Source organism: Apteryx rowi, unplaced genomic scaffold, assembly GCF_003343035.1.
Source record: "Apteryx rowi isolate R43461 unplaced genomic scaffold, aptRow1 scaffold_7, whole genome shotgun sequence".
NCBI lineage: Eukaryota > Metazoa > Chordata > Aves > Apterygiformes > Apterygidae > Apteryx > Apteryx rowi.
The window spans coordinates 2982412-3008001 of NW_020450982.1; the positions used below are offsets into that span (position 1 = coordinate 2982412).

Sequence of the window (25590 nt, forward strand, 5' to 3'; positions counted from 1 at the left end):
GCTCTTTCATTTTCATCCTTTCTCTCTCTCTTTTTTTTCTTTTTCCCCTTTTTTCTGTTATGCACACACACACAAAACTCAGGAGTACATCATGAGCCAAGCTGTATTTTCTGTTTATTGCCACCAGGTTAATAACAGTAATGGTGCGAGGAGAAAATGAAGTGTTATGTAAAATCCTGCATTGCAGATTTTGGTGCTGATGCAAAGAGCTCAATAAAGTGTAACACTTTAATCATGGAGATAAAAATCACACAGCAGCTTCACAGTCTTCCAAGATGCAGAGCCTTAAGACAAAATAGAAGTGGGAGAGAAAGAGAAACAGACAACATTATCAAGTCCCAAAAAAGTTAGGAAAGAAAACAACCCACTTTCTTTTCATGTGATGCTTCGATTCAGTCTTTGTATTCACAAGATAAACAACTGAAAATGTGTGTATATGAATTTCCTGGTATTAGAGAGAGCAAAATGCCACAGCCTTATACACAACTCGGTGACATTTACAGGAACCTGGGAACCTTTTAAAAAAACAAAACAAATGACCCCTCCCACCCCGACAGAAAAAACCCTAGCATGGTATAGATTGTTTTTTTCAAGCAGCCCAGCATCATGTTAGCTATGTTAGTCTTGAGTACAAATTCTGCATGATAGCAGAGAAGAGGACTCAAGTTTAGATGGTGCTTATATTCTGAATGTCTTCCTTCTACCTGAGCTTTGTGTCTCTGCTTCCTATCTGCAGTGTAAGATTATAGTCCCGTGAAATGACTGAAGATAAAGTTTCACTGGGTGGGGAGAGGGAGAGCTATGTGAAGATCTCTTCTCCATAGGGAAACTTCTGCATGTAATGAAATGGAGTGCAGTGCTGAGAAGTTGGGATGGTCACATGGAAGATGTATCTTCAAGCTGGTCAACTTGCAGTGAGACACCTGACTGTAGCTGTGTGCAGAGTTTATTTTTCTTAGACAAATACTTCTGAAAAAAATCCTTTCCCCACAGCTTGGCTTGTGCTGAGAGGAAAAAGGATATTATTTCTTGGCAAAATGGAACAAACACAAAAAACGCAGGGAAATACCTGGTCTGGGGCCAGCAAGAATACCTAAGGTGATTCAGAAGAGTGTCCTGTTGCTTTGCTCCTAGTACCTGGGAACAAATTGGCTGAGCATATAGGGGGAATCTCTGTCTCGAGCCTAGTGACCGTCCGGCCACCCGTCAGATGTTTCTCCACACCAGGAAGGTGCAGTGTCAGTAAAGGAGCTGTTCCAGGGAAGTGAAGATATTCTGTGTGAAATGTAATTTGGTTTTAGGTGCTTGACCTTTTGTGGATCAGCTGTCATCAACTGGAGAAGCATGGCAGCCTGCTGAGCTAAGTCGTCCTGTACTCGGATAAGAAGGGAGGGGACTGTGCCTTAGCTTTGTTGCACGCTTTCAGTGGGTCCTGTTGTACCCCGATCTTTACTTGTTTGCAGCCTCTTAGCACTGTCTGTTTTGACCTATTGCATAGTTATTCCCTTGGGTGAGTTTCAAGGTTAATTCAAGGGCAAGCTAAGCCTTGCTGGAGCTTGAAGGTAACTCAGAAGGGTTAATGTTTCCACCAGCTGTGATAGCTGTGTGTCTGGAAATCCCAAAAGTTTGGGACTGCTGGTTTGAACAATTCCCACAGAGACAGACTGAGGCATATGTATTAGTGGTTTTTGATAACTGATAAACTGTCATCACTGCTTACCTATGATATGCCCATCATAAAGAGTGCCTGATTACATGGCTGGCTTAATCCATACAGCGTCAAAGCTGACATTTTATATTACTTTATATCCTCTTTCCGGCTGAGTTCACTTACGTGGAGTTAACAGATGTCAGGATTGGACATTGTGGGCCTGGCTGCCAAGGAAATGTGTGTAAATGAACCCGCCTTTGTGTAGTATTGTTAGTTGGCTGTGTAAGAGGTAGCAAATAGGATTTCTATAACTCAGCAGATTGTGGGAAGAGCTGGGGGGTGAATCAAGTTGACATCACTTTGGAGGCCAAAGCTTTATCCTAATGGTTTTCCTGAAGTAAAAACCTCCTGCCTTTTTGCTGAGATATGTCTGTTTGCTGGAACAGCCTCTGTTTCCCAAGGGTGTGTTACAACGTTCATTACCCCTCGATGCAGCTGTATTAACAGCATGGTGATTTCAATGTTATCTCTGTGTTAGACTTCACATTTGGAGTAAAGGACCAGGAAGGCTTTAAGGAAATGCATGCCTTGAAGGACAACACACATGGTGGCCTTGAGCTCATTTACCCAAGTGAAGGGAGGGTGGTTCTGGGAAACCTGTCACGCTGTGTCAGTAGGGCTTGCTTGCTTTTGAAGGTCACAGTCAACTGGATGGGTTGGAACAGCTGCCTTTTTAAGGACCGAAACCAAATAAAAACAAAGCACTTGAGGTGTTAAGAACCAAAACCCTTCTGCGGTCTGTGCCTCACTGCAGGACAGACCTGCCCTGGGCTGTGCCCCAGAGGCCTGGTGCCCTTGTTGCCCTGGTGGGGTGCCTGCTGGCGTTGGTCCGGATCCTCTGTCTGCACACCTGGGTCTCCTTCCAAAGGAAACCAGGGAACATGGGTGGAAACCACCCACCTTGGCTTCTTGCTCACATGCTAGATACGTGGCCAGTGGGGCACAGGCCTACAGTGAGTACTACACAGCACAGCTGGCCCATGAGGGTGGACACCGTTGTAGACCCCTGAGCCTGGGGAGGAGGCACTGATCATCCATTTCTCAGGCAGATTCCTCCAACCCAGTTTGAGTCACCAACCCATCGCTCGGAGGTGGTGCTCCTGGCTGTTTGAGGAGAAATCTGAGGCTGGTCCTTCATCCGTTGTTACGGCTGTTCTGCTGGCTCACTGTGAACTCCTTTGGTCTCAAAGTAAGGTGTGAGTTCACAGGCAAGTACTTCTGATATTCCTGCTCCTCTGTCTTTTTCCTGCTGTTTTCCCCCCACCCCTCCACACAGTTGATATATACAGTAATTCTGCATGAATCATCTCACTTATTCTCTTGGGGGGAAATGATATATGAACAGATCAAGGGGCTGATTGAGCTGAAAAAGAGTCACCCTCCTCCAAATAATTAGACTTTTTTGCCAAACTGATCATGACAGGGACCCCCAGCAGCCTGTGCCAGCACAGCTCATGGTACTGAGTGGACTTGGAAATGAGTAGCCACCAGTGGGTCAGGGGAGTGGGAATGAGGGAGTTTTTGAGACTGGCCTGGTTGCCAAAAAATGCATGTGAAAACACAAGGTTAGTCTGAAATGGGGCTTAAATACTTTCCGAATGAAAAGGCTGGAGGTGGGTGTGAGTCCATGGGGATTAATTGATGCAGGTAATGCTTTCAGATTGGGAAGGGCTAGAAATGCTAGCATTGTTTGTTGCAGAAACAAAAGACTATTTTGCTGGTTTTGAGGGTGGCACAAAGGGCAGCTCGCCTAAGATGGAGGGACCAGTGTGATGATGGATGAACATTAGAATATACTTTGTGATAGTGAGGCAATGCTTGAGATAGCATTCCAAGAGATTAGAAACGCTGTCTGTTTGAAACTTTAAAAAGACCAAGTTAGTGACTTCCTAGTGCTGGGTGCATAGTGATGGTGCTCTTACCTCCCAGGCATCTAGAGTTTGTGTGTGTGCCTTTTCTAACCATTTATGTACTATTTCCCCTGCTTTTTAAATACAGCCAAACTATTTCTCTTGGGTTTTTGTATGGGTTTCTTTCAATATAACTCATGAGAGAGAGTTAAAAACGACTGATGTAAAACCGCACAAAGTGGTGGCTGGATCCACAGTTAACCCTTGTTTTAAAAAATGAGATTCCTCTTCACCTGTGTCCTTTTAACATTATGGGTCAGCTCTATGTCAGAAAAAGCCAGAGAGGGGCAATCTGGCCCTGGACTGAATGAGCTGCTATGGTACATCATCTGTAACTGCTGTGGTTCTCCAGCGTGACAAAGCGGTTAAAAATGTTGCTGCATCCTTTCATGGACCGGGATGCCATTCTCTGAGTGCGTGGCTTACAAGGATATCTGTTTGATTGACTCTCTGGTTAGAATCAGTGCTCGCTTTCCTTGCCAGGAAGAAAATAAAGGTAACTGGTGACAAGCTTTAAGGGTTGTCACACATTTGTTTCCATTCCCATTCTTTTACAACGGTTTTAATACTACGCAATTATGGACTTGTTCTAAATCTTTTTATTATCTCTTATAAGCAGGCTACCTCATGTCTTAAACATCCAGAGTAGTACCAGCAAGGAAATCAGGGTTGTTGTAGCACTGAAATCTTTAAAAGGCTTTTAATTGCTGTGATTTTCAGTCAGATAGTGACCTACAGTACATCTGGAAAGGTAGGTGTTGTTCTCGGGGAGCTGCATTTGGCATAATCTGCTCCTTGGGGACAGGCACGAGGAGATCACAACCTCTGGTCTCAGCTGTTGAAAAAATCCCTGCCAGGCCTAATAGCCAGTACTGCTTTCCCCTTGATCAGCTGGACTTCGGTCACTGCTGAGTTGAACATTGTTTACTTAATGAATAGTTCCCAGAATGCAAATTCACCTGTTGTCCTTCCACTTAGGAAAATTGAGAGTTTTAGTCTTTTGTATTCTGCATTCAAGAGATGAGAGGGGGAAAAAAGCACCTAAATGCCTCCATTTAAATGTAAATTTTGACTTTTCACGTCTGACTAAGTAGGATGTTTGTTTTTATAAACAATATATATATATATACACAAATAAAAGCCACGGAATTGAAAGAATAAAATCCCTCTCTTGTTGATATTGATATATTTTCCACATAGTAATCTTTGCTCTCGCGTTGTTTATTTTTCTGTTTCTTTTTACTTTAAAACTAATTTTGCTGTGAGAACAAGAACAGGAGATCGTTAGGAGGAAATACTCTGGCGCTGGCTTTCGCAGAGAAAACATGCCATCTGCCTAATGTGTTTCATCTTGTGTCAGCCTAAGATGTGTTGTTTGGGTTTAACATGCCAGTCACTAGCCTAGAAAGAGTGTAGGCAGCAGCTCTGACACATATCCTGGCTAGGACTCCAAATCCTTCCTGCCTTTCGAAGTCTCTGCTCACTCTGAAATAGGCCACAAGGTTTTTGGGCAGAAGGTGCTGTTCTGATCACCTGCCGTGTGCTCGCATTAGAGCCCAAGAGGCATTTGTGCAATGTATTTAAGTGGTTTGGGAAATATTTTCAGTCTTTATCATGTTACGCTGTTGAGAAACAGCAGCCAAGACCCAGCCTGGAAGTGGGATGTCTCAAAAAGCTCCAGGTGGTGGGTCTGAGGGGCTGATGGTTGAGGATGTGATAGTGTCTCCCTGGTGGCATCAGACAGGACAAGCTTCACCCTTCTCTGCTGTGCTAGGGAAAAGCTGGAGAAGCCATATGGTGTAGTGTCATGCAGAGATGTGAACTTGAGTCCCAAAAGCAGAATAGCCATGTTATTGAGATCTCCTAGCTCTGAAGTGGCAGGTCACTACTGCCTTTCTGGAGGTAGCTCAGTTGGCACAAGCTCAGTGTCTGTCCCTGCTCCCTTGTGCAGCACGGCCTCGGCAAGAAGCACCGTGTGGACTTGGCTGCCTGCAGAGCACGTGTCTGGACTCAGTGCCGTGGTGAGAACTTGTTGGTGGCTGCACTTCAGAAATGGGCTCTTCTTGTTTATTGGATGTTTCCTCTTTCAGCCACAGACATTTTCCTGATAAATGGATGGTGTGTGTCTCAGCTGGGTAAATGTAGCTGGTCGCATTTTGTTACACTGTGTGTAATAAAGACTTTAGCTTATTTTTTTTATTAAGAAAAGAAGTTGGCAGACAGCTTTAAATGTCTGCCTAAGGACAAAACGAACTGAGTTTTGTAGATAGCTGCTTTTTTTCTTAATAAATAAATAAATGGAAAGATTTTTATGTTGATAATAAAAATAACTAATGCAGAGCTTTTTCCACTAGTGCCTGAAGACATGGACAGATGTGGGATTTTGAAGGGATAAAGAATTGAAATTTGTTGACAGGTAGTAACTATAAAAATGACTATCCTTCCTGCCTCTTATTACAGACCAATATCCAACAAATGAAGAGTCTCTAAGAAAGGTAATGATGATGGGATCAGGTTCCAAACATCAGAGATCAGCAGAAACCTCCTACCTTCAGAGACATTTTAAGTTAAAGTGAGGTGGTCGAGAAAACTGGGAGCTTTATTAGGGTATGCTTCTGGACTTTCTCCAACTCAGAAAATACTGTTGTGTGGGGGGGTGTGGAGGGGAGGAAACTGCTGGGGAAAATATGGAGCAACAGAGCAAGTTCACTGAAAGTTTGGCTTGCCCATGAGTTGTCTGTCAGTTTTGTGTGATCACATTCTGCTTCCAAAGAACTTTCACTAAGCTGCTATTGGATACATTTGGTTTGTGTCTTGTTGTGTGGTCTACTGTTGGAATAACAGGGTAAATCCTGTGGTATTTCTCTGGTTGCCTTGGTTAGCAGAGCCAGGGATATGTCTTTGGAAAGGCCAGGTCAACATATTAGAGTCATTTTGATATGTTTTCTGCCACGAAGGAGATGGGGCAGATGTGACTCTTCTCTACATCATCATGGGTTTTGGCAAGCTAATATGTTACATTCTATAATTCATCCAATTATGGAGAAGTGTCATATTCTGATGACATTTTTGGCATTTCCAACTTTTAAATGGGAAATACGTTGGTATTTCTTTCTTTGTATCTGAGTTATTCTGTGTTCCAGCTAAGGTTTAGGTTAATCCATGGAGGGGCCACAAAACAAAAAAAATCCAGTGTACAGTGCTTTTAACAGCTATTACTGTAGTTAAATGTCTTTTTACTTTAAAACACTGATACCATTGCATTGAAATGCCTATTGTCCCTTCTTTTGGCATCAGACTATTGATTTGAAACTTTGCAAGTGGCACAGATATATAAGGTCTGGCATATCATTTTCTTGATTCAAGCAAAATCGGTGACAAGGGATTCATCTGCTCTAACTTTAGGACTAAATCGAGGAGCCCATGCTAGGAGTGCAATCAGCTTTGACTTCCTCTCTAGTCAATGGACAGAGAGCAAGAGACCTCCAGAGTGATCCAGATATTAGTGGTTTCATTCACATGTTGAAACACGTATCTCTCTCCAGTGATTACTAAGCTAGTACAGGGTCCAAGACAGAAATTTTTGTGTTACCAGAGGGTGACAGCCATTTGTTAATGGGGGGTTCACACTTCTACAGCAAGCTGGACCTGGAAAAGAGGGATTATAAGACTGAAGTGAGTAGACTTTAGAAAGTCAAGCAATTTGTCTGGCTCCAGATCTGCAAAAATAATTAGAACAGGAAGCTAGCTCCTTAGCCCAGGCTGAAGGAAAGATCACTTTTGATCCTAGTGTGTCTGTTTTACTTGCTGGTGACAGCCAAGTTGATGTACAGCATATTTAGACTTTATCTATTACTTGAATTGCCTGTGTCTTTCAAAAGATCTTGACAAACCAGAATTATATTGCTTCACAATGGCATCAGATTGTAGGGCCAATCTGTTGAAGTCGTCAGTAAAGTATACTACAGAAATGGCTAGTCATTCCAGTGTTTAATGTAACTCACAACTTGAAAACAGTATGTGGATCATCAGTGCTGATGCAGCATTTAGGAGAGCAAGGATCAAACATTGACCTGATATACCTACAATTCAGAGCAAATTGCTTTTCTGTCTGTTGTAGACAGCTGTAACACTTGCAGAGGAGAGAAGGATGAAAACAAGTTTAAAATGTTTCTTGGTATTAAAAGATGGATTTTTTTTTTCCCCACATACATGCTTATATATGTTTACATATACACATATGAAAAGTAAAAAAAGCAAACAAACTCCCCCCTGAATCTCTCTGTCAACCACTGCCATTGTGAGTCAGCTGCCACTGTCTGGCGCAGGAGATGTCCTCCTTCAGAGTCCTGCAGTAGACTTGTTTAGTTATGCCCTGCTGAATTCTCTTCAGATTATTTCTTGTACCATTTTGCTGAATCTTGAGTCCCTGATGTTCTGTGAGATGAGCATTCTTTTTCTGTAGGAAATAGTGGTCCTCAGTATGTGCTTGCAAGGGATACAATGTCTTTGAGACCTTGTGACTGTACTTATAGCCACTGATAGCTACCCTGCTGTCTGGATTGACAAGCAGAACACAAGATGGCATTGCCTACAGCAGCACTGTTGCCTGTTGGCCAGTGAGGGTTGGGGAATATTCGAGGGGAAAAAGTTTCAGATACATCTGATGCTGGTAAGTGCCTTGCAAAAGGCATGATATGTTGTGCTTTCAGCTGTAAAAGCAGATCTTTCTAAAATGACCATTGCATTTTAGCTTTTATAGCACTGTGCAAATAATAAATACTGCTAGATGTAAAGCACAGAGAAAACATTCTGCAGTGTGACGCAAAATGCTGTGCTGTTCTGTAAGACTGGGCTGTCTCCGAGTCAGTAAAATCCAAGAAAGCCTATTTTCCCAGCTGCAGTTGAGTCTTGGGTCAAAAAGAGAATATTAGGGTCAACTCTCTTTATTTGTTAGCATGCTCGCCCTCTCCCAAGTAGCTGTGTCTGGTGTACAGTCCCTGCTCTCTTCCAGCATCCTTGTGTTACTGTTTATTAGCTTTATATCTTACTTGGGTGTGCTTGTTGCCTGCACTAAGTACAAGGGAAGAACGAGAAAGAGGCAACTTGCAAAGGAACAGCGTAAAACTAATGGCTGTGGATCACTTCTGCTTGTGGTGAGGCTGTGCCAGGAAGAACGAGAGTTGGTCTGCTTTTTTCAACTGTCACTCACCAATAAAGCATGTGCACAGCCTTCCTGTCTCTTCCCAGTGAAGCAGCTGGCCACATAACCTTTGAATGACACATCTCATGTGTTGTTTACTGCCATCTGACTGGACAGGTTTGCAGTTTGCATCCAGGCATGCTTATCTCTTTCTTACTTCACGTGGACCTATGCAGAGTAAGAACGACCACTGCAGTTAATCTCATAGGACCAACTAGTCTGATTTTTCCGGGTCTGTTCCTAGTAGGCAGAAGGAGACACTCAGGGATCTGTATAAGAAATTCCACATGTGTAAAATGATCTTTACCTTTGATGTCCAACTTCTAGTAATTATTGGTTTAGGGGCTTCTTGAGCTGAAAGCTTTATGCAAGGCAGGACCTACCTTCCAGTAGTCTGTCTAATCTCTTTTTAAAGTAGGCAGTTTAAGCTGTAGAAATGCATGTTTTTCACAGTGAAGCAACCCCTTAGTTTTCCAAGAACTACAAATGTCATATTCTGCAATACAAATTAAAGTCTAACTGGAAAATAAAGACAGCCATGCTGCGTCACACCCAAGGGCTATTTGACTTAGTATCCAAAGACCTATTGCAGATGCCTAAGGATAGACTGTAAGAACAGAGAAGATATGCAGGATCATTTCCTTTCTTGCTTCTGGCAATGTGTAATTTGGGGATTTTCTGATCAAGAAGTTATGTCCACTTCTTTGTGTGTATTAACATGACGGATTTTTTTTCTGTGAATTTGTCTAATTGATCTTTGAGCTCATTTGGGTTTTGGCCAAAATCTGGTGGCAGTGAGTTCCACAGTGTAAATAAAAGCTAGCTTAAAAGTCACTTCATTTGCCTTAGATCTTCTGCCTGATGACTTTATATTCTGCCAGCTGTTACTTGTTTAATGAGAAATATTGAATACTATCATATATTATTTGAAAGACTAGAAACTGGTTGTTTTCGTTTGACTTGACTACGTACAATTGGCCCAACTGGAATGGTCTCTAGGAAATTAGGGGACAGGGAGTCATAATTCTTAGCCAGTTGTTTTGAGTCTACCACTCTTTGCCTTTGTAACTGGAGGAAAGGCATGTAATATCTTTGGGCCTTATTTATGTACTTGCGCATTAAAGATGGTGTACTTTGGTCAGAAGGTTCTGCAGAGGTATAATTAAAAGTTATCAGTAAAATGCAAAACTATTAACAATGCTATGAAGTGAAGAGTTGAACAGGAACTCTAGGACATAATATAGTTTCAGGTGTGAAAGGAGCAATTAATGAAGCCTGAAGAAATTAAATGACTTGTTACACAGCCAGCAAGTGGCTATCTAAGGAGCAGTACCAAGGATTATCAAATCCCCTGATACAGCTACTGGGAACATTTCAGCTGAGCAAACTTTCAGAACCAGGCCAATGTCAAATTGAATTACCTGTAGAAAACACGGCCATTTAGATATTTCAGCTTGACAGACCTGATTTTCTTGCCTTTAATTATCAGAATGAGGAGCAGTTACTGCCTCAGCTTTTCTTTGGTTGTAAGGTTCCTTCCCTCCTGCCCCCAAAGCTATTGATTCTTTTGCCACTGTTTTCCTCCTTCATCTCTGAAAAGCCCTCTTTCTGTAGTAGCTTCAGGAGCAGACAGCGATCAAGGTAGGATTTAGAGACCTTCAGCAGGTCTGAGATGGGCAGAGCCAAGTTCAGAGTGAGGTAATGCCAGGAGGCCCAGTTCAATCCTAATGCTGTATTCTAATTATGCAGGCAACTGTAATCTTTAGAGCTTGTTGAGATCAGAAACCACGTCTCTGAGTGTATTTACATGTTTGCTTCTATCTAAAGGAGAGAGAAAGGATGAGACAGAAGAATGACTCTCCTTGTTCAGACTCACTGTTAGAATTTTGGCTTGGGGTCAGGCCCAGAATCCAGAAAGAGCATATTTCCTGCTTCCTGTTCATCTGGGGTAAAAGTTATACAAGAATTTTCTATGCAGCTGACCCAAAAGTCTTGTCTAAACTTGATCCGGGTCTTAAAATTGTCTCTGTCGCCCATCTCTAATTTAATATGCATTTGAACAGAAGCGTCGTCTTGACAGAGCCTTTCACCTCCAGGTCACCCTTTCAAATCCAATTCAGGCCTGTCGTGACCAAATGTTACTACCATCTGACGGCTTTTCTGTGTCCTGTGTGAATTGCTGGCTTCAGTCCAGTAGCTGGTGGACAGGTGCCTGAATTGCAAAAACTGCCAGAGCTGACACTAACTGGAAATCTCTGTAGAGGGGTCAAAGAGTGAATCAGCCTGGCAGATGAATTAATACTCAACTTGTACACACTCTGATGCTTTATATCTTCAAAGTGCTTTACAAACGTCAGCTAATCCTCAGGAGGTGTTGTTATCTGCACTGGCAGGTGAGAGAAGCAAGCAGATAGAGTAAGAACCAGAATCAGAATATGCATGTTGCTGACCTCCCACTCCTGTGCCAAAACTATGAGTTTACGTCCTTAATTTTTTCAGGCCTACTGATGGGCACAGTGGAGCAGGGTTCAAGCCCACTGAAGGGGGCTCCATGTTTTTCTTCTGTGGATGAAAACATCCCTCGCTCTTTTAGGCAGGCAAGACAGCAACACTGTTGGACATGCCATTCTTCTGCCATATAAAGCTGTGGAGCCAACACAGTGTTGTTATAATCTCTTCTCCATCCTCTTTGAGGTGCTAATGGTTATGTTGAATCAGGTCAGATTATGCCTGTCTTTAAGAGCTATCATTATTCTGAGTGAGAACTTGCCAAACAATCAGATGGGTAAATAATGATTTTTAACTGGCAACTGGGTTGGGGGTGGTCCATCCCAAAAGATGACAGCTTTCAGAACATCATTGAAACAGTCTGAAAAAATTCATGAAGAAAGTGTCATGAAGAAGAACTGGCAGATCATGCAGAGTTAGTTGTACATCAGTGTTTGCAAGCTGCTTCTGCAAGAAGGAAGCATTCTCAGATTGCACAAAGGTCCCTAAAGGAAGAGGGAGTAATGGGTTTTGTGCTTGGTATCAGTGGTAATAAGCATGGATCTAAACTAGCATTTTCCCTTTCTTCTCTGGAAGCAAGAAGAGGAAAGGAAGAAGGTTTTTAAAAATAGTAAACCACTTTCCTACCATTAATTTCCCATGTAAATAATTGCTGTGGTTGCCCTGGTGTTGCACAAAGGTGAATGGAGCAGGTGGTCCGTGAGATGATGAATGGAAGGAGACAAGGGTTACAAATGGGTAGTGGTGTGTCTCTGAAAAAGCGCCTCAAATAAGGTGTGGCTTGCATCATCTGCAAAATTGAAGAGGACACTGTAGGACTGACTGGCCTGTCCTCCAAAAGCTAGAGGAAATTATTTTTGGAAGTATTTGACCTTTTTTTTTGGGGAGGGGGGAGGATAGGTTGTGCTGATCCTGTCAAGTTTATGGAGGAAAAAAAAAAAAGGGAAGAAGGTAGATGTAAAAAAAAAAAAAGCAATTTGGATACACCTAGAACCAGTCTGAGCCTTTACCTAACCAGAGATCCAAACCCAGATGTTTTGAAAAAAGTTTGAAAATGTGGACCTCGTCCAGAGAGCACAAATTCCACCTTACAATCACTAGCACAATCTGTAGGAGACAACTGTGTGCGTCCCTGAGGAGTGATTCAAGGCACTGAACAGAGTCCCCTGACATAGAGAGGCCTCAGCCTGGTGCTGTCTCAATGTTGGCTTCTGAACATGTGATTCTGCATGGCCAGTTTTTCTTCATTTTTTGCATAATAGCATGTGCTTGCAGTTCCTGGTGCCACCGCTGTAGGAGCTACCAAAATAACTGAGAGTGGGCTACTGTGTGTATTTGAAGAAGGATATTGGACACCTTTGCAGAACTTTCTTTTGAGAGATCCTGGGTTTGAGGAAGTTTCTAGGAACCAATCTTCTGGGTAGTTCTGAATCTGTTCTGAACCCAAAGGGACACACTCCTTATCGGGTGCAAACTGTTGCAGGTCCATTTGCTTCCAACAGTGGCTGGGCACTAAGACTGGAAAGTCTGCCTGGCGGCTGTTATGTTCTCTGCCACTAATGACAAGCCATGGTGTTAACGTCTTGTATAAAACATTGCAAGGAGTTTATCCCATCCCCCGTATGAAATATCAGAGTGAAGAAGGCTTTTGGACTCTCCCTCTAAACCAATTGCTATGCCCAAGAATTAATAAAATCCATATTGAAGTGACAGCTGGTGGACAGAGCTGGCGTTTTCCTGCATCACTTGCCTCTCTAGTGGCCCATGTTCTGGGCTCAATGCACATTTATCCTTTTATTACAGCTTTTATTGATTTTTTTTTTTTTCCCTAAATCTCTATTTCCTTAAGAATTGTAATTGCACTGTTCAAAATCTAGCTTTGGTCATATCAGCACTAGCTATTAACATCATTCTTCCCTTTTCCTCTTTAATTACTGACCTTCCAAAGGCATTCAGCTAATGAAATAAAAATGCAGACAAGTGAAAATATATTTTCTCAAAACCTTCTACATAGCAACATGCACCAGTTTCCCATTTCCGTGGGAAATGCTATTTGACTATTTTGTATCTTGACAATGAATATGAGCTTTTACTCTTTATCCATGGTTTCTTTCATATTTTTTCCCCCCTTCCTAATTTATATGTCTATTTCTCAATCTCTCAGAAACTTTAGACTGACCCAGGATAACAGTGAAAAGGGTGTGTCACAAAGGCAGGGATTCAAATGAACTTTAGAGCAAAAATTTGTTTGCTTATTTATTCTGTTTTTATGACGTAAGTGGCAAGAAGAGGCAAAGACCATTCTCTTAAAGGCGAAGCAGGTTAACTGTTGTTTTTCAGAAAGTGGAGTTCAAACACTGTCTCTGTCAGTCCAGTGAGTGATTTCTGTTTTGATACAGGTAGAAAACAAAGACCAAGTCTGCTGTTGTTGTGTTGTTTTGTTCCCCCCCCCCCCCAACTCTGTAAGCTGGGTCATCCAGGCAATTACAGCTTTACTTAAAAAAGAGAGTGTAAGAGAGAAAATCTCTGCTGCTGCTTGTAAGCACAAAGACAAGACACTTGAGGGAATGAAATTGCGGGATGATTTTTATAAGGCATCTGAATCATTTTGCATTCCACCTCTAAAGCAGAAAATGATGAGTTTAATATTATATCGTAGGATGTAACTTGCAAGGCTCTCAGAAGGCAGCTATGGCTGCCAGAGATGCTTGAGCCTGGCTGTTCATTATTTTCCGCTTAAAGGCGGAAGCAAATATGACTGAGACTTTGAGCCACATCTAAATTTATTTCCCTTCTTACTTGTAGATGCTACTGCATTATAAGGCATAATCAGGGTGGGTTCCGTTGTACAGATGTTGTCAGATGCCCCTGTGACTTAACACAGGATTGATTTAAGTGTGTTTGTATGTGCACGTGTAACATGCACACATACATTTATTAACCTAACTTTCCCGTTAAAATTCTCCCTACCTCCAAGAAAAACAATTTCAGAAGCTCAATTCTCTGCTGTTTTTCTGAAATTCCCACCAGTTGGTGACATTATATATTTAATAAAATGTTAATTCTGTGATCCTGCCTAAATTGCAGGAGGCCATTAGTTATTTCAAAAGCTTCCAGCGAACCTCAGCTGAAATGTGAAACTAATATTGTATCCTTTATTCCCTCGCTCAAATTTGTGGTGTGGCAGTGGGTGAAACATTTCCTACATGTAAAGCACTTCTGAATATGTATGACCTGGAGTGTCTCTCCTACGCACACAGAAAGAGATAGAAAGAATATCCTTATTCTTCAGGAAGATATCTTAATTCTTCTGCAAAACACATCTGCAAACAGGACTTTTACTATTTGGGGCACAAGGAGGCAAACTTCACGTTTAATGTCCCAATGACTAGGCTGCTATTGTCCATTTTAAGGCTAGAATATCTTTTTGCCTTTTGAATAAAGAGAATTTTTTATTAGAAACTCATGTATTATATTAACAATGCACTGAGTTATTCTGTTCTGTAATGGAGAACGCTCAAGATGTTTCCCTTTGATAAAATAATGAATGTGATCAGAAGAAAAGAAATGTGAAACACTGAAATACTGTTCTGCTCACATACAGCAGTGTCTGGGAGTAGTACGTCTAACTGTCAATTATTATAGCTATGTTTAACAACTTACTGAATAGGATGGACAATTGCAAACTTTCACTATATTTGGTGGGCAGAAATATAAGAAATAGAGATTTAATATGTTCGGTAGGAGGGTAAGGAACAAAGACCAGAAGAACTAGTTGAATAGTTATTGTTGGCTGACTTAAGATGGCTTTTGAAGTACGTTGTAATGAATAATTGGATAAATGTTTTTAATCACTTGTCCCAGTGATGAGGTATCTGTTGAATGTCATGGTTTCCAAGTAAGCAATCTGGAAATTTAATTTTTAGGTGAAGGTGATGTCTGCGAAGAACACTGTTCCTTTACAAATATCCATTATAACCAGACTGTCTGCAAACATTTTTGATAATCAAAAGAGATCTTCAAAGAAATTTCAGCATCCCAAGAGATTTCCTGTAAATTCTCCAGAACACTTTTATCAGCAAATTTTTAGCAAGAATCCTACAAGAGTTTAGAAAACATTCTCTAGTATAGTGATACTATGTTAGGCTGGATGACTTGATCAGTTGAATAGTAAGCTGAGGCTCAGGATACCCATGTTTTAGGTGCAAATTTCTTGTTGGATTAACCTTTGGCAAGTTATTTTAGTAATCTGCCCCTCTGTGTCCCTGTTAGTTGACACCTTTTTTTTTGAAAACTATTTGAGAGCTATGGATGAAGAAGTATTGTATGAAACCTCAGCACAAATCATACTGTTCAAGCCAGCACCTTTAATTGTGTTAAGATGGAAATGATACTAGTCTATTGTTGTGTATCCTGCTGTGCATCTCAATAACTTTTTATTAGTAAATATGTCCCTATAAAGAATTGTGTCTAATTGTACTAAAATAAACATCTTGGGTCACTGACTTCTAAGGGCATTCATGCTTAAGAAATATCCAGTGTAACTAGATTATCTCCTTACTTCAGTATCAGATCACTATTTTAAGAATCTACAATGCGTTCTGTTTTATGAGGATATGCTGGTGTGCACAAGATCTCATAAAATTCTGTTTCTGATAGGAAAATTATCTTATGAAAAAATTATTATTCAATCTTGCTTTTAATTTCTGTATGCTTAGAGAGGAAGAAAATCCTATGTGGTATTTCATCCTGTCGATGCTAATCTTTCTCCTCAGCGTTGTATCTCCAAATAGCAGATGTGTAGTTTATTGCAGTGTTGGTCCTCTATAGCATGGCATAATGTTTTGGCAGTAGCAAACAATTTATTGTATTAGAGTGAAATACAATCAAATGTTCCTTTTCCTATGAAGCATGGTCAGATATTGATATTGCATTAGCTAACATCTTAACATAGAGGAGGCTTAATAAGATGCAATATTACTCTCTCTAGGCTGTTTAATTAAACTAAACAGTCACTGTGTATTGTACATTGGTTTTCTGCCAAGGGAAAGTAAATCTGTATCATATTAGTATTGCATACCAAATGATGTTCTCCCCCCATTAGAGACTATCTAGAAGAGCTGACACTGCTGTCACATGAACTGCTTTTGTATTACATTGGACTTTCTTGTAGCTCAGTATTCTCCAGCTTGACTCTGTATCCAGAGCAGGCTTAGTATGCAGACTAGACATGGGGCCTGAGAGCTATGTGTCGCATTTTAGTGGCCAGGCTTCCTGTCTGCCACTGAAGGTTACAAGGGCTACTTGGCTCAGCATCATAACCTTTTGGTGCAAGTGGAGTCCTCTTCCTCCATTCCACCCTTGGCATCTGAGCTCTTGGGACAGCGATCTGAGTTTTAACCCTCCAGTCACAGAGAAGATGGTTCCTACTGGCCCCCCAATGGCCAGGTAATGGGGGTGGATTAGTCAGTGTCTGGTCACAGACCACCATTTGCTCAGCACCAGAAGCCCTAAATGTTTGGGAAACTGGGTAGTGCAGTGGCATCTGCTCTTGTAGCACTGTCTAGTACTGGGTGTTGCCTTCTCATGGATATCAGTGGCACAGCATGTGGTGATCAGGGTGAGCACCTCTTCTTTGCCATTGATGGCAACAGAATTAGTATCACTTATAATTCATGTGAAGAAAAAAATGGATCCCTGGACAGGAGATTTGAGCAGCTTTTTCTTAGAGCCTCCTGGTCATGTTCCATCTTCTTAGCCTTAATGGCTGTTGTTGCAGCATCTCTTCTGACCCTGAGGAGTTAGATGCAATAAGTGGAGGCTATTCACTTGGTGGGCATCCCTTGCTATACCAACTTGTTGCCTGAAAATCTGTGGTTTTCACATGAGAAAAATAAAATAAGAGGTGTCAGGTGAAGGAGAGAGCCTTTTTCCTGTAACTCTGGGAGACTTGTGTCTGGAGACTAAGTCTTAAACTTGGAGCATTATGAGGACTTGCTTTGTAATTAACCAGATGCGGAGGAGCAGATCATGAAAGGGTATATGGAGATTAGGAAGTTCAGTGTTGGGTGTCCTGGTGTTTTCCTCTGAAGCAAGAGTACATGAAGAATCAAATAGGAAACTACAAGCAGAGCGGTATTGAAGGCACTTGCTTTTTGTGTTTTGCTCTGTACTGGAGCATTACAAAGCAGGGGATGAGTAAGGCAAATTTCCAGATGTAAAGTAAGTTTAGAAAATTGGAGTATTTCTCCTTATAAACTGAAATAAACTCTAGTGGAAATGCTGAAGAAATTTATTTTTTTATTTCTTAACAGAATTTTGAGCCTATTTTTGCCAGCAGAAAGGGTGCTTCTGCATATTGCAGTGCAGAGCCACGCAGAGATAGCCAAGCTATGTCTGAACAAGCTAGCTCTGGAATTGGAAGGTGCATGTTTTTATCAGTGCGGAGGCACTGAGCCCTGTGGCAAAGCAAAGGCTAATGCCTTGGCTCTGTTTTGCACAGTGTCCTGTACTGCATAAATGTGCCAGCTTGCTCAGAACAGGTGGGGGATGTCCAGTGTGGTCCCGTGCTGTATCATACTGACACCCACAAAGAGGCATGAATGGCTGGATGCATGAAAGCAATGTGTTTAGCATGGCTCTCTGATACTGGTGCTGTGGTTAGATTTAAGGGTGGCAGTCTTGCATTTACGGGAAGCTTCACATACATAATGCACTTGTGATTTATCTCATGCTGAGTTTTGATTTTGTTGTTGTTTGTTTTCCCTCAACAGAAGATTAACTTGGAGTTCTATATTGACATCCATGCCCACTCCACCATGATGAATGGCTTCATGTATGGGAACATCTTTGAAGATGAGGAAAGATTTCAGCGACAGGCTGTTTTCCCCAAGCTACTCTGTCAGAATGCTGAAGACTTCTCCTATGTAAGCAATGCTTCTCTTAATTCATTTTTTCCTCTCTGATTTATTTTTTAATGACAAATCTCTGGCTTGCCTGTATTGTGTGAATTTTATTTTAATATGATGAGAGGACTACATAAATGTTTTGTCATGATTAGCCACCATCTTTTCTTTTACCCTTATCTTCTCCCAAAGTAGGAAACTGTGATTTTATGTTTTGTTATTACACACACGCACAGAAGCAGGCATTTCAGCTTCCATGTTATGAGATCTTACATTTAGTTGAATACTGGGGCTTTCAATTCCATGAGAAATGCAGGCATTTGAGTTTGTCCTGAATTAGAACAAGAAGTCCAAAGGAAACCTTTGGTCTTGATTTATTGGAACATTTAATTTCGGTCAGAAGAAAAGATTGTGTTTTGATTAACTGAATCAGCTTTATTGTTTCAGTGTTTATATTATATCGCATTGCAAACCTTTTGACTTGCATATGTAAATAATAGTATAATATCAAACAGAAGTAAAAATGATAAACTTGAAAGAAAAGGTTAGAAAATTTTCTATTGAAAGTTGTGACAAAGACAATATATGCTTTTGAAATTCTTTGATGTTGTTACCATGGAAAACTGTTCTGCAATTGAAAGTCTGCAATTGCTTGATATATGTCTTGTAACTTGGAAGAAAGTATGTGTGCAGTTATCGCTGTGCACTGGAAATAAGTGGTAAACACCTAAAAATGAGTTGAAAAGGGGAAATGTTTTTGGAGCAGGTTTCAAATAGAGCAGAACCGATCCTCAGCCACAGTTGACTGCACTAGCTCCGCAAAAGTCAGCAGAGCTAGGAGTCTTGTCCAATGTGCTGTGAGTGTGTCCAAGCATGACTCCTTGGCCCTCTCTGTAGGCTCTTTTGTGCACCTCTTCCATTGAAAGCTGTGCAAGCTGAACACCTAAGACACAAGCCTGCCTCCAACTGCTTGTTCACCTTTCCCTGGCCCTTCTTATGCACCCGTGGAGCTGCCAGCTCAGGTACTCTGCATAGCCATTCCTTGCTCTGTTTCAGTTTATGCACTCAAGGTTTGCTTCAGTAGACGGTTGTTTAAGTAAGAGGTGTTTAGTGTCTCAGCTTGCTTTAACTGGGATAAGGAGTGTTCACAAAAGCATCTCAGCCAAGGCAGTAGGAGCTTCCAGCCATGAACTGTGATGAGGAAGGGCAGTGAATGACATTCGAGAGTCATGAATTGGAAACAGGTTCAGTTAAAAATTGCCTTGGAATCCTGCACCAAGGAGAGAACGGTAGAAAAAACTACTGTTTGGGTCCTGTCTTTGTCTGTTATATTCCTAACTCTCTTTGTTACCCACCATGTATTTTCCTAGTCTCTGTTGTCCCCTTTTTGCTTAGGCTTCATCCTCCTGGTACTGCGAGATAAGCATGGGCCTCCTCCCAAAGATGGGGGCAGCTGGGCATGGTGCCTGCCTCGTCCACAGTGCCATCCCAGCCAGGCTGTGGGAGAGGTGGTGGGTGGCGGAGAGGGACCCTGCAGAGCTCCATGCGTTTAGCTCTAGAGAAACAAAATCCAACATCAGACACAAAAGCAGCCAAGTCTGCAGAGTAAAGAAACTGTAATCATAACGAGGGCTATTGTTATCATGGCAGAAGTGCCAGCCTAAAGCTTTCTCATGAAGGGGCAGTAGAGAAATTGTATCTTGTGTTCGTGCATATTAAAAGACTTGTGTGCAATTGCTTTGCCCCATGGAGATGATGAGTAGGCAGTGGGTATAGAGATGGAGTTTGTGCCAATGTTTTCTAGCCAGATCTGCTCCAGCAAAAGGAAGGAGGAATTGAAACTTCCTGATTCCTCTCAGTCCCTCTGTTATAAGGCAGTTTGGTTTATACAAGAGTGGGGGGAAAAGGCTGAATAATTCTCTGACTTTTTTTAGGCTAGTTAGAAGATATCTTTTGCTGTGGCTCTCGCTGTACCAGTGGAAGAGTACTGTCTTTTCTAGCCCCAGGAGGGGGACTCTAGTAAAGAAAACACTTCCCTCTTCTTTCTAGGATCTACTAGAAGTGGCAGCTGGCCTGGTCATGCCTCATGTGGGTGTGTGGCTGCTCTTGCCTTCTCTGTTGCCCCATGGTATTGATTGACCAAGGCATGTTTTGGGGCTTCTGAGGACTGCTGCAGTTTGAAGCTCCCTGGGACCAACTGCTGTGAGGGTTCCCAGAAGACTTTCCGGAGCACAGAAGACCAGAATCCAAAACTAAATGATGCAGAAAAGCAGCTGCAGCTGCTCCCAGCTGTTTGGAGCCTGGGGGAGAGGGCTTGAGTTCAAGGAACAGCCTCTTGTCCTAGAAGATGTCAGTGATCGAGTTTTTTATCTGCACCTGCTTATTTCAAAAACGTGTTATAGCTAAGGGGGTGCTCACAGATCATAGCAATAAATACCTGCAATGAATCCCAGCAAATGAATACTTTACAAACTTTGTGCTTGAGTGTGGAATTTCTCTCTGTCCCTGCAGGACATTAACTCATCTTCTTAGCACAAGCCTTGGTTGACAAAGGGAAAAATCTTTGAGAAAAGGATGTAGCAAAAAAAAGCCAATAGCTAAATAAGCAGAGCAGTCTCTTCCCTTTGACTCTCACTCTCCTTTCTGTAGTGGCTGGCAATCAGACTTAGGTCCAGCTATGTTGCATTGGTATAGGTGCTGCTGGCACCTATAGCAAACTAATGCGTCGTGCAGGGGAGAATGTCCCCAAACTCTGCTCAGCCCACAAGAGGGGCTTTCAAACTGCATCCCACTAATCTCTTGAGATCCGGAGCTTTCCCCCGCCATCCACTCGAGGCATTCCTCTCAGGGCAGCCAAGGGGTAGAGATGTTGGAAAAGGACAGAGGCACAAAGTGTCATACATGTGAGAAGCAAGAGGAGTGAATGTTACTGCTGTGTCTAAGTGGGAAAGTCTGATCTCTTGTTTTCAGCTCCAGCTGTGTGGGTTATGTGACTGGTTAGAAATATCAGGGGTGAAGTTTGCTGCTCGAAAGAGAGGAAGAGAATCCAGACCTTCGTGCATTTTCAAAAAGAGGGGAAAAAAATGTTGAAGATTAAAAATAGTGTATGTAAATATGCCCTATTGACTGCTCAAAGGGAAGGGGGGAAGTGCATCATTAACATTACCAGGCTGGTGTTTGAAAGTGTGGGAATGGACCACTGTTGTTACTAATTAATTTTCCAAAGCTTCAGGAGGTCTCATTTACATTGTATGCTGCTGCGGCCATTTGTTGGGATTATAATACTTCAACAGCAGCACTTCAAGTGAAAACTGGCGGCTGCATGAAGTGTTGTCCATAATTGACTAGCTCCATGTCTTCACACAGCACAGAGACAATGTTCCATTATGTTATCCATTGACAGTATCATTGAAAAGATTACTCTCCTTAAAGCATCTGTCAACCTTGATTGATTTACAAGGGACAAAGAACTGAAAAGGTTTGAAGTGCGGGTACAATTTTTGCCACCGTTTAGCATACATAATGGTTCTCCTTTGATGTCAAAAGCTCATCTTCTATTAATAATGCAGAGGGCTTTTGAATGCAGGCTACTTGTATGGAGTTCCACACTAATAACCTACTTGCTGTGAAATGGGATTCACTTTGGAGAAGCAGTCATTTGTCTAGGTTTTACATGTTCGGAATGAATCCCGACTCAAAGGGATTTCTTTCAGTGCTCTGCATGATTGCAGCTGAGCCCGGCACGAGTTAGGGAAAGCAGGCAAATCCTAGCCTGCTCTTCCAGCCGAGAATCTGGCAGAAATCACGCAGCCAGATGCAAAGGAGCATGAACAACAAGCCTAAGATGATGCGATCAAATGCCTTGTGCCGTTTTGTCTGGCAACCTTCTATTAATATACTTTAGAGTGCATTTCATGCCTGGGCTGCTTTCTTCACCTGTCATTTCCAATAGGCCTTTTTATTTAAATGACAGCATCCAAGGGAGATTGGTGATTAAAGTAGGGGATGGATAGGGGATTTGTGCTTGCATGCCTGTTGCGGGACCAAAGGCAAGTCACCCAATGCCTTTGTCCCCTATCTGTTGAGCAAAACACCCCAGTACTCTGCAGTGCTGATGGCTGCTTGCAGGTAAAAGTTGTGCAAGAGACCAGAAATTCCTTACTTGTATACCACTTTGGAAATGGGGGTCTGCCTTTGCCTTGGCCATCAGCATGTGAAGAAGAAAAGGAGTGTTAGGAATTTTTTCTCCCTACTAAACACGTGAGAGAGAGAGAGAGAGATTCTTGAGCAGCAGTCCGGGGGGAAAAAGGACAAATTCTGTAAGGAATACATAGTTTATGTTTTCAAGGTTTTAAAGGGATATTTTTAAACATTAGGGAGTAAATATAATCTATATGAAAGCTCTAACAGTGAGAGTTGACAAGCTCTTTCGAAAGGCTGACTCACTGTGTTTTAGGAGCAACTGTTGACACCGTGTCTGAGTGCATTACACATCAGCCAGGGCTAGGAGTTGTTGCACTTTTTGGAGTGGTGTTCTTCATTTGACCTTTCTCATTCTGGAGAGTGGATTAGTCATAATGACCAGGCACAAGCACTTGAACATTTCAAGAAACTGCTAGTCTTAAGGGTGGCTAATTTTGACCTCTGACTGTACAAGAGGAGACCATCTGTTGTCTCTGGTTCATTTAGAAGAAACAACCACAGCCATTCTCATATAGATTTATCATTTCTTAAAGGTTGCTTTTCTTCATGATTAAATGAAAAAGACTGGCCAGAGTACTTGGCTTAATCTTTGGGTTTTTTGAGATCTCAGAATCGGTGATACTTGAGATACCTTTGAGTGCTCATTTCATTTTCTCTGCTCCCAGCAGAATAGCTTCCTTGAAAACAGTTCCTCATCCTTTGTGTGCCAGTGGTTAGCTAGAGACCCTGATAAAGACCTGTCCTGTTATGTTGGGCGCTGGGTAACTATGGAGAAAGACAATCCACAGCTCCAAAAGCTTCCACTCATAGTGGGAGAGAGGCAGAGAGTGAGTGAGGAATGACTTGCTTGGGGGATTCAAAGACTAAATCACAGGTCTCCCAAGTGCTGTTCCAGTGTTGTCTTCAGCAGTTCCCACATCCTTCCCCACATTTGGTAGCACACTGCTTGCTCAGCAGTGAGGTCCCTAAACAGTGACCTAGCTGGTTTCCTTTGGGTAAACCTGCCAGTATCATAACACAGTTTCCCAACACGTCGCATTTTTGAGAGTATCATTGTCTCAGCACGATGAGAAAACTTGAACATGGAATGACTGGGCTTAGGGGATTTTTAGCCTGGAGGTCTAAAACTGAACAACCAAGTAAAGGAGTCGAATATTGCTATCTGTATTTCCTATTGCTTTCCTTTTATCCATGTACTCTAGATCTGCTCTTCTCATTTCCACCAAACCTTCTTCCTCCAGCCAAGCTTTTTTAGGGAAGATTTGTCCTTTCCAGCAAACCTCCTTCTATTTATCTATCACAGTCATGCCAGGCTGTTATTACTTGCAGTGGCTGCACTCCTTCTTCAGCTTTGTGAACCCTATCACTAATCCCAGTGCGTTTGAGACCATTTCTGAGGGAAGCGCTGGCACAAGCACCAGAGAGAGAAATAACAGCTCATGAACTTTGGATGAGCAAACCCCCCAAATTTGTTCTGAAATAAAGAAGAACCAGTTTGTGTTGCACGTGGTTAGGCAGAAAAGGGGGAGCCACGAGCGGGTTGCTCAGAACAGGAATTCATCCCGAGGTAAAATCCAGACTCACTTCAGCCACTGTCTCCTAAAAGCCTCTCTGCTGTTTTGGCAAAAAAGACCCTTGTCCCAGAAAGGCAATAGGTGTTACATTTGGGTAGGTTTTGGTAACATCATGCAAGATTAACAGATCTCCTTGGAAATCTCTTAAAACCATAGCACAACAAATGATCCTACCTTTTTTGTTGTCTTGTACCAGGGCATTTCCAGGAAGACAAATACAGCTATTTGCTTTATCGCCCCTCTGGGATAGGTTTCTGTTCGCTGCTTTTTGGACATGTTGCTCCATACATGTTGTTGTTTTTTGTTTTTGTTTTCTTCCCTCCCCTGGAGGTTGGGGGATGAGGGGAGGGGGGAAATGTGTTTCTGGTGACACAGGGAACAGACTGCGAAGTCTGTGCTTCTGAGCGTGGTTATTGGCCTCACAAGAAGTCTGCCCTCTGGAGAGTCACGGCTAAATGAAACTGCTCCATTACATGGTGCTAAGCAGTCTACCCCTCTTTGTACACAGAGGGTTGAACTAATTTGTATTGCAAAGAAAAGGAAAAGGGGAGAAAAAAGTGTTCAGGTAAATGGATTTTCTTTCACTACCACCTTGCCATGTTGTTTGTGCACATATGAATTGACAGTCCCTCCTCCCTCCCCATACTGGTAGAAATTCTGACTATCCATAGAAGAAATAACTTTTTGTAGAAATTTTTATGGCATTATTTTTAAAGACCATCATCAGTCTTACCTAATGTCAACTAGCTGGGAGCAGGTGACAGCATCCCAGAGTGGCACAAATGAAAGGAGCTCCTTTACATTCAAATGCAAGCTACCTCTCTTGCAGAGACCTGCAAATTTCACTTGGCTAGAACAAACTGTGCAGTGGAGGAGGAGTAGAAAAGGAGCTGAAAATTGAATGCCTGCCTCCCTCCCAGGACCTCTTTCTGGGTATTATCGCTTTGACTGGGTGATATATTAATATAGACTGCATTCAAATATGGGTCAAAGAACTCTGCTCCTGGAGCAGTGAGAGAGCCCAGGAGGAGTTTGAGTAATGGGCCCTGCCGGCCTGCTCTGGGAGCAATGTAACTGCATGCTGCCCCTCCTTAGGACCCGTTGTAATTCCCCCATCTAGACCTAGAAGTGAGCAGAACATCTCTTTGCCACAGAGCAAACCACTTTTCCTGCAGACTATTCAAAGCAGCCACGTGTTTGACAGTTGTATTTCCCTTTCTGCTTCTCATTGTCCTAAGTTTGTGTCATTTGTATAAATGATTATGAAAGCACTCCCAGGAGACCACACACACACACTCATAAAACCATTGTAAAGCGAAGCATTGCAGGCTATTGCTAGAGGCTATTTTATGGTATATTTTTAGGAAACGTCTTGTTTTCTACTGACAAATAGGGAAACTGAGAACTCCAGAGACATGAGTTATTTTCTAAATGGTGTGATTATTCTGTAGAGCTTAGACTAGGAAATGCCAGCTTTGGCATCTTTGGGGAAGAATGTGCTCTGAGAAGCAGAGGTTGCTTCTAGTTTTACACACATACACACATACACACACACACACACACACACACACACACA

At 42.1% G+C, this 25590-nt stretch overlaps 1 protein-coding gene across 1 annotated transcript in view; it reads left to right on the top strand.

Annotated features, from left to right (window-relative positions):
• The window catches only part of AGBL4 (ATP/GTP binding protein like 4), a 950635-nt gene that overhangs the window by 826983 nt on the left and 98062 nt on the right, over nt 1-25590 (top strand). The window contains exon 10 of the mRNA XM_026086666.1: nt 18106-18258. Within this exon, the coding sequence (XP_025942451.1) occupies nt 18106-18258 (153 nt within the window). The remainder of the gene's footprint in view (nt 1-18105; nt 18259-25590) is intronic.